A 15846-nucleotide genomic window follows, 5' to 3' on the forward strand; every position below is an offset into this window, starting at 1 on the left:
AGAATAAGGACAAAAAAGATCAAAATATGAATAATACAATGTCAATAACTGCATCTATCAACAATTACTTTATTTTTATTTTCTTTTAGTAAGTAGAATGTTTTTTAAATTACTTTAAAAAGGTTTTTTACAGAGATGTGAGTTTACATAACTTGGCAACATTTTAAAATGTACAGGCTATTTCATACAAAGGACTGTAAGAAAATATTACAAACAACTATATGCCAACAAATTGGATAATCTGGATGAAATGAATAAATTCCTAGAAACATACAATTTCCAAAACTGAATCAGAGAATCTGAATACACAGATTACAGCTAGTGAAATTGAATCATTAATAAAAATAAAAATAAAACTTCCAACAAACAAAAGCTCTTGACTGGCTGACTTTACAGGTGATTTTTATCAAACATTTAAAGAAGAACTAAGATCTATCTTTCTCAAAATATTCCAAAAATTTCCAGAGGAGGGAAGACTCTCAAGCTCATTTTATGAGTTCAGTATTATCGTAATTCCAAAACCTGATAAGGACACTACAAAAAAAGAAAATAATAGGCCAATGTCCTTGATGAACATAAATGCAAAAAATCCTCAACAAATTATTAGCAAACTGATAATAATACATAAGAAAGATCATACACTATGATCAAGTGGGATTTATTCTGGGATGTAAGTTTGGTACAATATCCACAAGTCAATAAATGTGATATACCACATAAAAAGAAAAATCAAAAACACATGATCATATTAATGGATACAGAAAAGGCATTTGACAAAATTCAGCACCCATTTCTGATAAAAACTCTCATCAATGTGGGAATAGTGGGAACATATCTCTACATGATACAGGCCACATATAACAAACCCACAGCCAACATCATACTCAATGGGCAAAACTACAAGCATTTTCATTAAGATCAGGAACAAGACAGGGATGTCCACTTTTACCACTCCCATTGAACATAGTACTGGCAGTGCTAGCCACAGTGATCAGACAAGAAATAAAAGAGATCCAAACTGGAAAGGAAGAAGTAAAACTGTCATTGTTTAAAGATGACACAATACTGTATATAGTAACCTAAAGATTCCACCAAAAAATTACTGGAACTGATAAATGAATTCAGCAAAATAGCAGGATACACAATAAATATACAGAATGAGTTGCATTTTTAAAAAATTTAAAAAATTTAAATTCTCACCTGAGGATACATTTCCTTTACTTTTTTCTTTTTCTCCCATCCACTGATTTTTAGAGAGAGGGAGGGAGAGAGAACCATTGATGTTAAAGAGAAACACAGATGGGCTGCCCCTGTATATAACCTGACTGGAGATTGAACCTGCAACCTAGGTATGTGCACCATTTGGGAATATACCCACAATCCTTTGGTGTACAGGATGACGCTCCAACCAACTGATATACCCAGCCAGGGCCCAGTTGCATTTTTATACATCAACTAGAGGCCCAGTGCACAGATTCATGCACCGGTAGGGTCCCTTGGCCTGGCCTGCGGGGATCAGTGGACCTCCAGGCCACCGTAGCCCAGCCTTACCCTCCAGCTCGTCGAGCTCCAGCCCACTGTCCTCATCGATCCCACACACCATGAAGTAGTGCGGGAAGGGGCAGGTGGCTCAGGAGGAACCCAAGCCCAGGCTGTGTGCCACCTGCTCCCGCTCATCCCAGCCCTACTGCACCTGCTGCTGCCACTGTTCTGGCACACAGGGGGAGTGTCCGTGGGACAGGCTCGTGCCGCCGCAGCTGTGCTCACCAGCCATGAGCCTAGCATCTGGTGCCCATCTCTCAGCTGAGTGGCGCTACTGCTGTGGGAGCACACTGACCACCAGGGGGCAGCTCCTGCATTGAACGTCTGCCCTCTAGTGGTCAATGCATGTCATAGCTACTGGCCAGTCATCCAGCTGTCCAGTCATCTGGTCACTTAGGCTTTTATATATATAGATAATTAACTATAAGTAGGCAAACTAAGAAAACAATCCCATTCACAAATGCTTCAAAAAGAAGAACAGGAGTTCCAAAATGGTGGTAGAGTAAGTGTAAACTACATGGACACTTTCCCAGGAATGAGCTAAAATACATAAAAACTATCCTGAATAATCAGCTGGAGTAGCTGGTGAGAACCCTGATAAGCAAGGAAAGAAAGTGGAGACCACATAGAGACGGGTAGGAAGGGCAGAGGTGAGAAAGAGCTGGCCAGGTTCCTGGAAGCTGGAGTTCAGGAGGGATATCTCAGCTGTGGGGTATGCCCACTGAGAACTCTGGGGTCTAAATCCCAAACTGGGTCCCTAACCCAGAGAACCAGAACTGAGAAGGGTACTCATATAACATCTGGCTGTGAAAAGCAGCAGGGTTGCTGTCAGCCAGGGAGAGATGGTTGGAAATGCAGACACCCTATTAAAGGGCCAACACACAAAATTTCATGTGCATCCACTCACCTTGGGCTCTGGCAGAGGGAAGGCAGAGGGAACTAGAGTTGTGTGAGGAGAGTCCAGGGTTGGGGGCTCAGAAGGCAGCCACCCTGGTTTCCTGTGATGAGTCATTCCCTCATACTGCAGAGGACATCTTTCTCAGGCAGACATTTACCATCCAGGCAGCTTTGCCTGCAGGAAAGCAATTGCCCCACCCTGTTGGAAAAACCTCTCGCCCCACCTTGGTGAGTCCATACCTTGCTGTGATCTATAGCCTGAGGTGCATTAAGACTCAGAGAATGATAATCAGACTATAGGCAGAGGCAGATCTCTGGAGGCTTTGAGTCTTTGCCTGATCTCTTTCTGAGCCTGGGGCTAGGAAAAAGCAAACCTTGGTGTACATCCTGGTCTATCCAAAGGTACCCAGCCCCAGCTGAGGGATCCACACGCTGTGTATTGCTGATAGCTGCAAACAGTACTCAGGGCCAGTCACAAACAGAGTCTGACATTGTCCTGCACCAGAGACTTGGAGTCGTAGCCGATCCACCTAATAGATTGACACAACCCCAAACAGGCAGCCAAATGGGGAGACAAAAGAACAAGCCCCAACTGAAAGAAGAAGAGAATTCTCCAGAAGAAGGGCTAACTGAAATGGAAATAAGAAATTTACCAGATATGGAGTTCAGAATAATGATTACAAGGATTGACATTACCACAAGTAAGGCTCAGGACTGTCCACAGTTAATGATTAGCTTGCCCTCCCCGACGTTTCACAGGTCTCTTGAGCTTTCTGCCTGGTAAGCTGTGCTCTCCTCCACGGTTGCAGGATTCCAGAGCCATCTGCTCAGGAGGAGGGTGGACCAAGAGATCCCTAGGGAGACTTCCCGGAAGGACTTGGCAGGTGAGCATTGTTTCAGGGAATGGACTGATGGGGTCATATCTCTTCATAGTACTAACCAGTCTTTAGAGGCCAGAGCTATCCAGGAGCGTGAACATCCTCAGGAAAACAATCTGCACTCCACAGGGTCCATGAAAGGGAGATCTGCCAGGTCTTAGCGAAGAAGCAGCACTGGGCAGAGGAGTAAGTGTCTTGTGTGGCAAAGGGAGAGGGTGGGGTGGCTGGAAGAAGGGCAGTCAAAGGAGAACGGGGATTGAGTGGTGGTCAAGGATGCAGGCCCTTCTGAGGAGGTGAGACCTGAAGAATGAGAAAGAGGCAGCCAAGGAAGGAGAGCAAGACCAGCAGGTTGGTCAGGAGATCTTCACTTCTGTTCTTTAGAGGATAAAAGAGGAGGCATAGTATCTGAGACCTTGAGCATTCTGGCTGCTGCTGGCCAGACCCACAGTGGGGAATGGGAAACCAGCCAGCTGGTGGGACTCCTGGCTTGATTCCTTAAAGCAAAGGTCATTAGACTTAAATTCCGCAAGCTCCCCCAGGTGCACATGTTAGAACTCAGAAGCCAGCCTACATGGCCTTGGATGCACTGCCCCTGAAGCCCCTGTGGAAACAATGACAGAGTTATCATTTCTGAAGTGATGCTGTGTGTCAGGTGCTGTGTGCTAAGTTCAGTTGAAGGAAATAGATGAAACTTGTATTAGCATTTACTGTAGTAACAAATATCCAAACATCACAAGAGCGTAGAACCACGCATATTTTTCCCATGAGCCTTTGGGCAGGCTGTGGGTGTGCTGGGCTCAGCTCAGCCTACAGGTGTTATCATTCAGGGACCCACGCTGAAGACAGAGCACCACCTGGGGCATGCAACAAGCATGAGAGAGGGCAGAAATGCAAGGGCTCCTGACCCACCACCACACAATCACATCCACTCACATCCATGGCCAAGGCAACATGAGGGGTACATACACTTCCCAGTGAAAATTGGTGGGGATATATAATCCCAATACAGGGAAGGAGCAAGTTGTGGGGAACAACAATCAGTCCACCACACCCTGTACTTTACGCACTAAGGGGTTTACTGCCTGGAATCGAGTGTCCACAAAGCTGCCAGAAGTGCTAGAGAGGTAAGATCTGGCTGGGTGCTGTGCTTGTGGAGAATGGCATGCCCGACTGCGATGGACACTGAGTGCAATGCACGCATATCCACAGCAAATTCCTTCTGGAAGAAGCTGTAAGGGGCTTGAACTCCATGAGCAGCGGTGACGAGTGGAGTAGCTCTAGTAGGAAAGACTCACCTCTGTCACCTTTCCTGCACAGGTCTGGCCATGCACTGGCTGCGGAAACTCCAGGGGATCTGCATCCAAAGGAGGACACAGATAGCCTGCCGCACTGTCCACATTCATACCAAGCAACGGGCATCGCTGCCGTGGGGCCACCAGGAAGTCCCTGCCAGGTTTAACTTCGCTAGCGATGTGATGGATTACTGGGCTGGCATGGAGAAGGTAAAGGGTGGAGAAGAGACACAGAGATGGACAATTGGGCTGTTTACTAATTCATCCATACATTCAACACATAGTGAACACATTACGTGTCAGGTACTATGATGAGCTATGATGCTCATCTCCCATGAAGGCCGCATTTGGTGGGAGCAAGAGAGCATGGGCTTGGCAGAAAGAAGGGCCGAGGAGATTGGTGCAGGTGGGACAATCTGGTAAGTCCCTGGGCAACTGACACAGTTTGCCTACACATTCTGCACGTGCTCTGTTGTGACATCCCAGGGTGAGACAAGGACTAGTGGGCTGGGGTCACAGAAGGGGCAGATTTGGGTTTAATAAGAGAGAATCAGCACCGACCACAGACTGAGTCAGTCTTCCCAGAAAGTTGTGTGTTCCTGTCATTAGGAGTAAGCAAGCAGAATGGTCACCAGGCAGAGATTATAAAAGGGATTCCAGCATCGGCAACAGGGAAAGAGTGATGAGGAAATGCCTCTCTCCCTTCCCACCCTGGACTTCTGGACCTCCACCCCATCCATGGTGGATGCCGCCCTGCCTTCCCCTGAGGTTCTGTGCACCTTTCTGGAGGATGAAAAGACCCTCTTGGCTGGGGTCTGGGAAGAAGTGGGCTTACACGAATGGCACTCGGAGGGAGCCACACTGTGATGTTGCCATGGGGTCCTGACATCAGCACCCAATCTTAGTGCAGAGATTGCACACGCTGGCCTCTGGGCTGAGCGTGGCCCGGGGTGCAGGGCACGCTTCACACAAAATTTGGTCAATACTTGAAAATCTAAAACTTTCTGATAAAAATGTAGATTTCTGGCTTTTCTCTGAAAGTTATACCTCTTGGAATAATGAGGAAGGTCTTTACTACCATGACTCAGAATCCTGAGTCCACAAAAGAAGTGATGTAATAAATTTACTACGCAGCCATCAAAACCTGCTCCACTGACAAACACCATGAGCAACATTTAAAAAAAACACTCTGGCCAGTGTGGCTCAGTGCTTAGAGAGTCAACATGCGCCCGAAGGTCACAGGTTCAATTCCCAGGCAAGGGCACATGCCTGGATCGCAGGTTCATCCCAGGCCTGGTCCAGGTGTGCAGGAGGCAACTAATCTCACATTGATGTCTCTCTCTTTCTCTCTCTCGCCCCCTTCCTCCCTTTCACTCTCTAAAAATCAATGGGAAAAATATCCTCCAGTAAGGATTAATGGCAACAAAAAAATTAGTGACAACCAGGAGGAAATATGCAACTCATTTCAAAGCAAAAGAGTTAATATTCCTAATACAAAAGAGACCCTAGAAATCAGGAATAAAAAGGCATATGCCAATAGAAAAGTGGGTGAGGTATAACATGAGACAGTTCACATCTTATTTGTGGTAATATATAATGAATTCATACTGTTATTTTTTAAAGCATACATGTATAAAATTTCTCAGTTTTAATTTCTAACATAATTTTTTTGTTTTACAAAATATTTTATTTTATTTAGTCCTAATGATTTTTTAAAGTATATTTTTATTGATTTCAGAGAGGAAGGGAGAGGGAAAGAGAGATAGAAACATCAATGATGAGAGAGAATCACTGATCGGCTGCTTTCTGCATGCCCCCTACAATGGGGATTGAGCCTGCAATCCAGGCATGTGCCCTGACTGGGAATCGAACTGTGACCTCCTGGTTCATAGGTCAATGCTCAACCACTGAGCTACTCTGGCCGGGCAGTGCTAATAATTTTTTTTGCATTATAACTCCTGAATAATGGTTCTTTTGATTGTAATTATGAGCAAAATTTTAATTATAAGGAAATAGGGATACTATTTAAATAATGGCCAGTTTTCCATAAGTATTGTGGTTTAGTCATGAATAGTAATGGAAAATGTATTATTCACAGAGAGAAGTCATTCAAATAGTTCTTCATTACCGAATGAATGAAATAGGAATGTATGTTATGATAATATGAGTCATATTTTCAGCGTTTATCAGGCTGCATGGCTTCCCTGGGCTTTGAGACTTGAAGGTGAGGACGGTGATGGGCATATGCATCCGTGTTAGCAATGATGCTCATGGTTACAGCCTCCTCAGGTCACCTTCAGGCAAGTTTTCTGACTTTAAAATTATAAACACAAACATAGAATGCTAAATCCCAGTTACAGCAAAGCTTTTAGATTAAAAATGTTTAAAGAGGAAGATATTAAAAAAACACAATCAAAATTCATTATTTATAATAATAAAAGCATAATATGCTAATTAGACCGGATGTCCTTCCGGATGACCTCCCGGATGAAGCTGGGGCTGTGAAGGCCTACTCTTGCATGAATTTCATGCACAGGGGTTCTAGTTCTTTATGAATGAGAACTGGAACAGAGATACCAATCCAACTAGTATATCATAATTGTCCTTTGAGAAGCAAAAACCATTTCACAGAAAATATTGTGAAAGATCAGAGGGGCTACTTTCACTTTATGCTTTATGATTGTGTTTATCTCACTTTTCCTGTATTCACAACTGAACTGATATGCAATACTACTATTTTATAAATTCTAATTGAAATATTGATAGATAGAATCCATAGAAATAAAAACTCTTTAAGGTTCTTAAAATACTTTTTAAGAGTGACTACGGGTCCTGGGATCAGAAAGCTTAGAAAGCTTTCCACCAGGACCTTCCCCAGGCTGTGTCCCAGCCCCTCACCAGCAAGCCTCCCCTTCCCTCAGGCCGGCAGGAGAGCCCCAGGCCCTGCCCTGTGGTGGGTGAGCGGCCGCGGGGAGGAGGTGCGCTGGGACTTTGGGCAGCTGCAGGAGCTCAGCCAGCAGACGGCCAATGTCCTCGCGGGAGCGTGCGGCCTGCAGCGTGGGGACCGCGTGGCCGTGGTGCTGCCCCGGGTGCCTGAGTGGTGGCTGGTGACACTGGGCTGCATGCGAGCAGGTGGGTAGTTGACCCCCTGGGCTGGCACTGGCTCTCTCGTGAAAGAAACTGATGGCAGAGAAATGCCACCATTCCTCCCAAAAGATGCCGCTGCACGCAGCATGCATCCCCCTTTTGTTTAGGCAAACTATCTCCTAAGCGCCTGCTCGAGGTGGCTGGCACGGGCGAGCCACGCATGGTCTGTGCTCATGGGCCTTACGGATGTCCGGAGAAAGGCAGCATGAGCTATCCGCTGTTCACATCGTTACTTCACCACCATTTTGATAGGTGGCGTGTGAATTTTCTAAGAACCTATTAAAAGTCTGGCTCACAGCCAGTCTTTGTAACTAAAGTTTCATTGGAGCACAGCCGTGACCTTATGTATTGTCCCTGCCTGAGCTGCACTGGACTGAGGGCAGACTTGAGTCGTTGGGACGGAGAGCGTCTGGTCCGCAAGGCCTAACACACTTACCATTGGCCCTTTGGCTCTCAGAGGGCCCTGAGCGGTCCGATCTGCAGCAGCCCCGGGCGGCTCAGTGGAGTGGTACTGAGGCCAGGAACTGCAGATGAGCTGAATCTGTCTGTGTATGTGCGTGTCTATGTGTGTGTATCTGTGTCTATGTGTGTGTATCTGTGTGTATGTGTGTGTATGTCTGTGTGTATCTGTGTGTCTGTGTGTGTATCTGTATGTCTGTGAATGTCTGTGTGTGTCTGTATGAATGTGTATGTGTCTGTGTGTGTATGTGTCTGTGTGTGTGTATGTTTGTCTGTGTAGGGGCTAAGGGCGGGGTTATTAGGCTTAGACTGTCAATGGTGTGACATTAGACCTCTTACAGCTCTGACAGCCCAGGGAAACCTGTGTTTAATTCACTCTGTGGCCCCTGGTCTGTCGTTATTGACATTCCCCATTGGTCGTCCCTTCCCCAACCTCCCCTCCACTGGACCCCACTGGCTGTTCCGTCAGCTTCTGCAGGGAAGGAGACAGCCCCTTCCCGTTCTCTCTAAGCACCTGACTCCTCCAGGCCTCGTCTTCATGCCCGGGACTATCCAGATGACGGCCAGGGACATCCTCTACAGGCTGCAGGTGTCCAGGGCCAGGGCCATCGTGGCAGGGGAGGACGTGGCCCAGGCAGTGGACACTGTGGCACCCGACTGCCCGTCTCTGAAAACGAAGCTACTGGTGTCTGCAAAGGGCCGGGATGGGTGGCTGGACTTCAAGACGCTCCTGCAGTGAGTAGCCGCACGCCCTTCCCTGGTTCCCATCACCAGTGGGCCCTGAACCAGGCACTCAGGTGCAAGTGCTTCCCCGGGCAGGTCGGGAGCACCCGGAGGACTGACAAGGGGAGGGTCACGCCAGCGTCACTCAGGGGTAAGCGGGCCTTCTGAGGGCACATGATGCTGCTCAGGGTTCTCATGGAAGGACCAGCAGCATGGAGCTCCACCGGGAGAGCATTGCCCGGTGGGGACACTAGCCACCCACCCTCTGGGCTGCACACACGGACATGCAGAGTAGCTCCGGGTTCCAGCCAGGGGGCAACAGCGAGCCCCTGGCCCACACCAGAAACAACACTAAGTGGGTGGAAACTCACCCAGCCTGTTCAAGGGAAGGAGTCGGGGTGCGGCCAGGAGCGTCTGAGGTCACACACAAGTGATGACTGACACACCGGTTTCTGGCCCCTCCTCCCGCCCCGCACTGGCGGGCCAGCCCGCTCCCCGTCCCATGTCTGAAATCCCTCCCCGGAGACAGGGAGCCCAGGAAACCCTGGAGGACGGGAGCTTTTTCTTTCTGCTGACCTGTGTTTAAGAGAGCTGCCAGGGGACGAGACAGCGAGACCAGCTCTGGGAGGCTCGAGGTCAGGACCCTGGAGGAGAGGTCTAGGGGTGCGCATGCTTCGAGGGACTAGCTGGCACCCCCTCTTTACCTGGTGTCATGTCAGAGATCCCGACAGCAAGTAGATGCGCATTTACTGAGTGCTCGCTAAGCAAGCAGCCCTTTCGTTTGTGTCGCAGTCACTTCCTCCGCGACTATGAGACCCACTGATCCCATTGCACTGACATGGAAATGAGCCCGGGGAGTCCCATCAGTCCCGTCACAGCTCACAGAGGTCAGCCCTGCGGCGCCCGCCCGAGGCTGGCTGGCTCGGACTCTCCTGACCTCCCCACCGAAGCCTCCCTCCGGCCGCCACTGGCCCTGCAGCAGGGACCCCTGGGCGGGCAGCTCTGAGAGGGCGACCTGTCTCTGCAGAGGGGCGTCCCCCACTCACCGCTGCGTGGAGACAGGAGGCCAGGAAGCGGCGGCCATCTACTTCACCAGCGGGAGCACCGGGCTCCCCAAGATGGCAGAGCACTCCCACGCCAGCCTGGGCGTCAAGGCCAAGATGGACGCTGGGTAAGCAGATCCCCTCGCCACAGGGCAGACCTAGAGACTCGTCTGAGTCAGGCCCAGGGCTCGTGGGCGGCTACCCCCCGGTGCTTCTGAGAAAGGCAGGGAGCGGGCAGGAGGGCGCCTGGCCTCGCACCCGGCAGACACCGCCCGCTCACAGCAGGGAGCTCAGGGCCTCCTCCGGCCTTGGCACCACGAGCTGCTAGTCTGACTGATTGGCGCACAAGCATGCCACGCTCAGCCGGCGTCCCCCACGCCTCCTCTTGTGAGGTGCTGGTGACTTGCTTTAGCGCTACCCACACTCCAAAGGGGCACCTGTGTCAGCAGCAAACTACTTTCCAAAGCGACCATCGGATTAACTCGGTGAAAGGAGGTCTCAGCTGTCAGCACTGAGAACGCCTTCCACTCTGCCTCGGCCCTGTCAGTGAGTCGGGGAACACGGGGCCAGGTGGCCCGGCAGCTCTAACAGACCTTCAGGGCCTTTCACAGGAGGCGCTCACCGGCCCGTCATGACCAGACCTGGAAAAATCGTTTCTGCAAGAAACTCAAAAACCTAAATGTTCCACCTGTGAGTCTGTGATACCAGAAAACTAAATTATTTAACAGAAATAATTTAGTAGAAGAGCCATAGTAAAATACAGTTTCTCAAATAGGGAAGCTAACTCACTTAAATGTATCTAAGACAGTGATGGCAAACCTATGACACGCGTGTGAGAGGTGACACTCGAACTCATTTTTTGGTTGATTTTTCTTTGTTAAATGGCATTTAAATATATAAAATAAATATCAAAAATATAAGTCTTTGTTTTACTATGGTTGCAAAGATCAAAAAATTTCTATATGTGACACGGCACCAGAGTTAAGTTAGGGTTTTTCAAAATGCTGACACGCAGAGCTCAAAAGGTTCGCCATCACTGCTCTAAGATATTAATTCTCACCCCACCCCCCAGATTTGCTCCGGACAGACTGAGACCCAGTTTTCTTATGGCATAGAAAGTAGAAGCCACCTTCAGGCAGGGACACGCACCATGGTCTCCCGCCACCGGAAGCTCTCCATGTCCAGGCTAAATCGTTCCTGCTTTACGACAGGCCTAACGCCTTTTATTCTGGCCGCACGAGAGAAAGAAAACAGGCATAGGCCATGTGATGCTTCACGGAAACAGAACCAAAGGTCTGCTCAGCTGAGCTGGAGCTCAGCAAGGCTCCTTGCTGGGATGACCACCTGGGGATGTTTTGTGAGGAAGCACGGTAAACACGTCCTGGTGGCTGCCACAGGTCAAAGCCGCACTGCGCTCTGGGGATAACATGAGAATGAGACCCAGTTATCTGTTAAGTAATGTCAGCTGGGATCACACCTTCCAAATACTCTCTCCTTTAGGAAACAGAACGTGCAGACAGAACTCTCTTTCCTCTCTCAGTTTCAGCTTCCACACACTCCTACCAAGCATGCCAACACACTCAGCACACACACCTGAGCGCACACACCTGCCCCTGCCCGCGGTGTGCACGCTCCTGCTCCGTTCTCCAGCGTGCATGTCGTATATGCACGCGTGTTTCCTCTCTTCCCTCAGCCTGTGGACAGACCTGCAAGCCTCAGACCTGATCTGGACCATCACAGACACGGCGTGGATACTGAACATCCTGTGCTCGTTTCTGGAACCCTGGACGTCGGGAGCGTGCGTATTTATCCATCTCCTGCCGAAGTTTGACCCACTGGCCATCCTACAGGTGAGAGGCCCACTGCACACCACGCGGCGGCCAGCCCAAGGTTTGCACACTCCGATTGACTGCAGTTTCTTTCAGCTCATCTAGTCTGCTAACCCTCGCCCTAGGGATGAACACTGTTCCGTACGCACGATGGAGAGGGCCCCGGCCTCCCAGGGCTCGTGGGCCAGGGGAGGAGAGAAACCCACATGCAGTACAAAGAGCATATTCAGACGGCAGGCATGGGTCACTGGCTCACTCAACACGTGTTAACTGGTGCTGAGCATCCGACAGATGGTGGTGAACCACGCGTAGGGAGGGGTGGGCTGTGGAGGTGACGTGATGTGTGTGTGTGCGAGTACAGCACAGACTACAGGTAAAATGCACAGAGCGCAGCTATTTTAAGGGCACAGCTGGCAAACAACTGACCTGTGTCACACCATGCACCAGCTTGGGCTGCTATAACAAGCACCCTGGGGCGGGGCTTACCCCCAGACATCGCCCTCTCACAGGCCATGTCCTTCGGGAGCACAGACAACCCCCTTGCCGGGCCCCCTGTGAAGAGAGTGAGACTGACCCCACCACAGGGCCCACCCTCAGGACCTCATCCGAACCTAATTACCTCCCAAAGGCCCAACACCTTCCCAGGGGGCTAGGGCTTCAACGCGTGAACTGGGGGGCACAGCATTCGGTCTATGACAGGCACCCCTGTCACTGCCGCCCTTTCTTTTTTTTAAATATTTTATTGATTTTTTTACAGAGAGGAAGGGAGAGGGATAGAGAGTTAGAAACATCGATGCGAGAGAAACATCGATCAGCTGCCTCCTGCACACCCCCCACTGGGGATGTGCCCGCAACCAAGGTACATGCCCTTGACTGGAATCAAACTCGGGACCCTTCAGTCCGCAGGCCGACGCTCTATCCACTGAGCCATACCGGTTACAGCTCACTGCCGCCTTTTCAAGACGTAAGACATTCCCATTACGGCAGGGAGTGCCCCCGCCGCCACGCCACTGCCACGCTCCGTCGGCTCCTCAGCCTCCTGACCGCCACTGCCAGGGTGACTTGCTTCTCTGATCTTCATAGAGTGGAGCCACCCAGTGTGTGATCTCTTGTGTCTGGCTTCTTCCACTCAACACTGTGACTACTCGTGACTACTCGCCACTGGCTGCTCGGTGGAGACGTTTGTCCTCTCCGGCTGCTGTGGCGGATTCCGTTCTGTGTCCAATCATGATTTCTTCTCCGTCCCACTGTGGATGGACATTAGGGTCATTGCCAGTTTGGGACTGGAGGAGTTTTGAAGAATAAATAGGAGTTTTCCCACCGAACTTGACAGGGCAGCCTTTAGATAAAGTCTGCAAACAGCCTGGCCCAGTGCGCAAGGCGGTGGGAGGGCTCACTTGCTTGCACAGGCGCACCCGGTGCTGGACTCGGCGTGAGGAGGACTGGGCCATGCACCTCCTGTGCCGCCGGGTCTCTGGGGGAGTCCCGGGCCCACCCGGACTTCTGTTTGGCCGGCAACCGGTCAGGCTTGGTCTGGATTCTCAGGAGATTCTATTCAAATGATTTTGTCATTTTCTGATGTAAACAAATTCTTACTCTGCCTCCTTCCAAAAATGATTTGATATGACTTCTGTTAAGTGGAGCAAATAGTTTTTCCTAAAAACCTATTAGGAAAATATAGATTGGAGTTTGGGGTGAGGAAGCCAACAGGAGTAAAGAGAAGTGCAGCCAGTAAGTAGGTAATTACATACTGAGCTTCCTGCAGGGCAAGGCAATAAGGGAGATGGGATGTTCCACAGCTTTTACCGGGAGTGTTTCGTCAGGAGTGTTTGGGGGACGCCCTGGCTGGTGTGGCTCAGTTGGTTAGAACATCATCCCATGCACTGAAGGGTCGCGGGTCCGATTCCCAGTCAGGGCACATACCCAGGTTGCAGGTTCGATCTCTGGTCGGAGTGCATATAATCCCCAGTCGGGCATGTGCACAACCAATCCATGTTTCTCTCTGACATCGATGTTTCTCCCTCTCTCCATCTCCCCCTTTCTCTCTCTAGAATCAATGGAAAATATATCCTTGGGTGAGGTTTTAAAACAAAAAGAGTACTTGGAGGAAATAATTGCATGATTCACTGATGTTAGTCGTTTTTCTATATATTTTTGCCTAAGTCGTTTTTCTATAAGCTCTGTGCAGACAAAGGTGGTGTTACATAGCAGTTAGGCATACTGGCAGCAAATGCTGGTTCCGCTCCTGGCTGCTTGTGTGACCTTGGGCACGTCACTTTGTCCTCTGAGTCACAGCTTTCCCTTCTGACTGGGGGTGATCATGCAGACGCCGTGAGGCTATTGTGAGAAGAGAAGGAGCTGGCACAGGGTCTGGCAAGTGTTCAGTGCCAGCTAAATTTTAGCAGCACTTCTGAAGTGCCGATAAGGCACTTTCCCACCTGAATTAATCTGTCCTGAAGCTGGTCTGGAGGTTAGGCACTGAACCAAGAGCACAGCCACTCTGCCACAGTGGCCGCCTCCTTCCCTGGAGGCTGGGGTTTGCATAACCTGAAGGTGTGGATATGAGGCCAGTCCTCACATTGGCAGAAGTAGGCAGCTCGATTTGACAAAAATGCCACAAAATAACCCTGGGCCTTTCCCCCCGATGATACGTGCTTGTTTCTCTGTTACGTTGGGCTTGAGGGGACATGAGAATTCATTGGACCTGAAACAGACACAACAAATAAGCTAGGACTTAAAGGCAGACCCCGCCATGCCAGCGCCCAGGCCTGGAACCACCGTGTGTCCTGGCCGGCTGGGCACTCGACCTGGGGGCAGCGTCTCACCTGGCTCTCCTCCTGCAGGTGCTGTCCAGCTACCCCATCAACAACATGGTAGGGGCCCCCATAGTCTACCGAATGCTGGTGCAGCAGGACCTGTCCAGGTGATGGGCTCGGGTGGTCAGGACCTCCCCCTCCCCACGCTCACCTACTGACCCACGGAGTCTGTGGGGGACACTCACCTCTCTCCTCAGTTACAAGTTCCCACACCTGCAGAGCTGCTTCAGCGGCGGCGAGGCCCTCCTCCCAGGCACGCTGGCAAGCTGGCGGGCGCAGACAGGACTGGACATCCGCGAGTTCTATGGCCAGACGGAGACGGTAGGCCTGGGAAGGGGGGTGCGGCCCCCTGGGCCGATTCCACTTTGACAATAAGAATGTGGGGGGGTGGGGGTCGGGCCAGGAGCTGGCCCCCTGGGCCGATTCCACTTTGACAATAAGAATGTGAGCCACGTTCCTCATGTGCTGTCCCATCAGTACTCATGGAGCACCCCCTGTGGGTCGGCCCTGATACCGCAGCAGAGATACTGCAGGCTGAGTGGGGGGAGGGGGGTTGCACTCATTGGGGGAGGACTAATAGACGTGACAGGGCGGCCACGGAGGTTCTGTGGAGAGGAGTAGGATGAGTGCGGAGGGGGAGGTGGCATGGAGGCCAGCAAGCCCTCTGAGTGGGGCCGTCTCAGCAGAGCCCTGGCTTCTGGAACGTGCCAGGCACGGGCTGCTCAGGCAGAAGGGGAGCCACCAAGAGCCCCACTCCACCTGCCAGGTCTCCTGGGACCCGGGGCTGTGGGCCAGGACTCACTGTGCTGCTTATGAAAGCCGTCTGGGCGCTTCCCCTCTGCTCGGCCTCTCAGCACTTCTCCCTCCTCCTCGCCACCCCTACCCTCCACCCTCCTGGGGAGAACCCCTGGGGGACTGGCAGCGCTGTGGGCAGAGGTTTGCAGTGGGGGGAGGACAGCGCAGCCGCAGGGTCGGCCTTTCAGAGGGAGCCTGGCTAGGCCCCCGTCTCTTTGGGAGTGTATTTCAGGGCCCAGCAAGGCTGGCCTCTTAGGGGAGGTCATTTAATTCCATTTGGCTTTAAAGGACTTTGGGTGCCCGTGGTCCCTTAGGAAAGTATGGATCCCTGTAAAAAGATTATAATGTGGTTGGTAGTTCCTCCGTACTGGGGAGTAGTCAATGGATTGCTTTCCAAACAATTTAGGGGTTGCAGGGAAGGCCAG

The 15846-nt window shown here is 50.7% G+C and overlaps 1 protein-coding gene across 2 annotated transcripts in view; it reads left to right on the top strand.

Moving 5' to 3' along the window:
* Window positions 1-3202: 3202 nt before the first annotated feature.
* LOC102259872 (acyl-coenzyme A synthetase ACSM2B, mitochondrial) overlaps window positions 3203-15846 on the top strand; it is a 21097-nt gene continuing 8453 nt past the window's right edge. The window contains exons 1-9 of one of the 2 annotated variants that reach the window (XM_005861485.2): window positions 3203-3323; window positions 3447-3503; window positions 4635-4819; window positions 7531-7741; window positions 8743-8950; window positions 9966-10109; window positions 11675-11831; window positions 14654-14733; window positions 14824-14947. In XM_005861485.2, the coding sequence (XP_005861547.1) occupies window positions 4643-4819; window positions 7531-7741; window positions 8743-8950; window positions 9966-10109; window positions 11675-11831; window positions 14654-14733; window positions 14824-14947 (1101 nt within the window). In that variant the 5' untranslated portion in view covers window positions 3203-3323; window positions 3447-3503; window positions 4635-4642. The remainder of the gene's footprint in view (window positions 3324-3446; window positions 3504-4634; window positions 4820-7530; window positions 7742-8742; window positions 8951-9965; window positions 10110-11674; window positions 11832-14653; window positions 14734-14823; window positions 14948-15846) is intronic. The other variant, XM_005861484.2, reaches the window with a different exon arrangement.

The sequence above is a fragment of the Myotis brandtii genome, unplaced genomic scaffold (assembly GCF_000412655.1).
Source record: "Myotis brandtii unplaced genomic scaffold, ASM41265v1 scaffold152, whole genome shotgun sequence".
NCBI classification, from domain to species: Eukaryota; Metazoa; Chordata; class Mammalia; order Chiroptera; family Vespertilionidae; genus Myotis; species Myotis brandtii.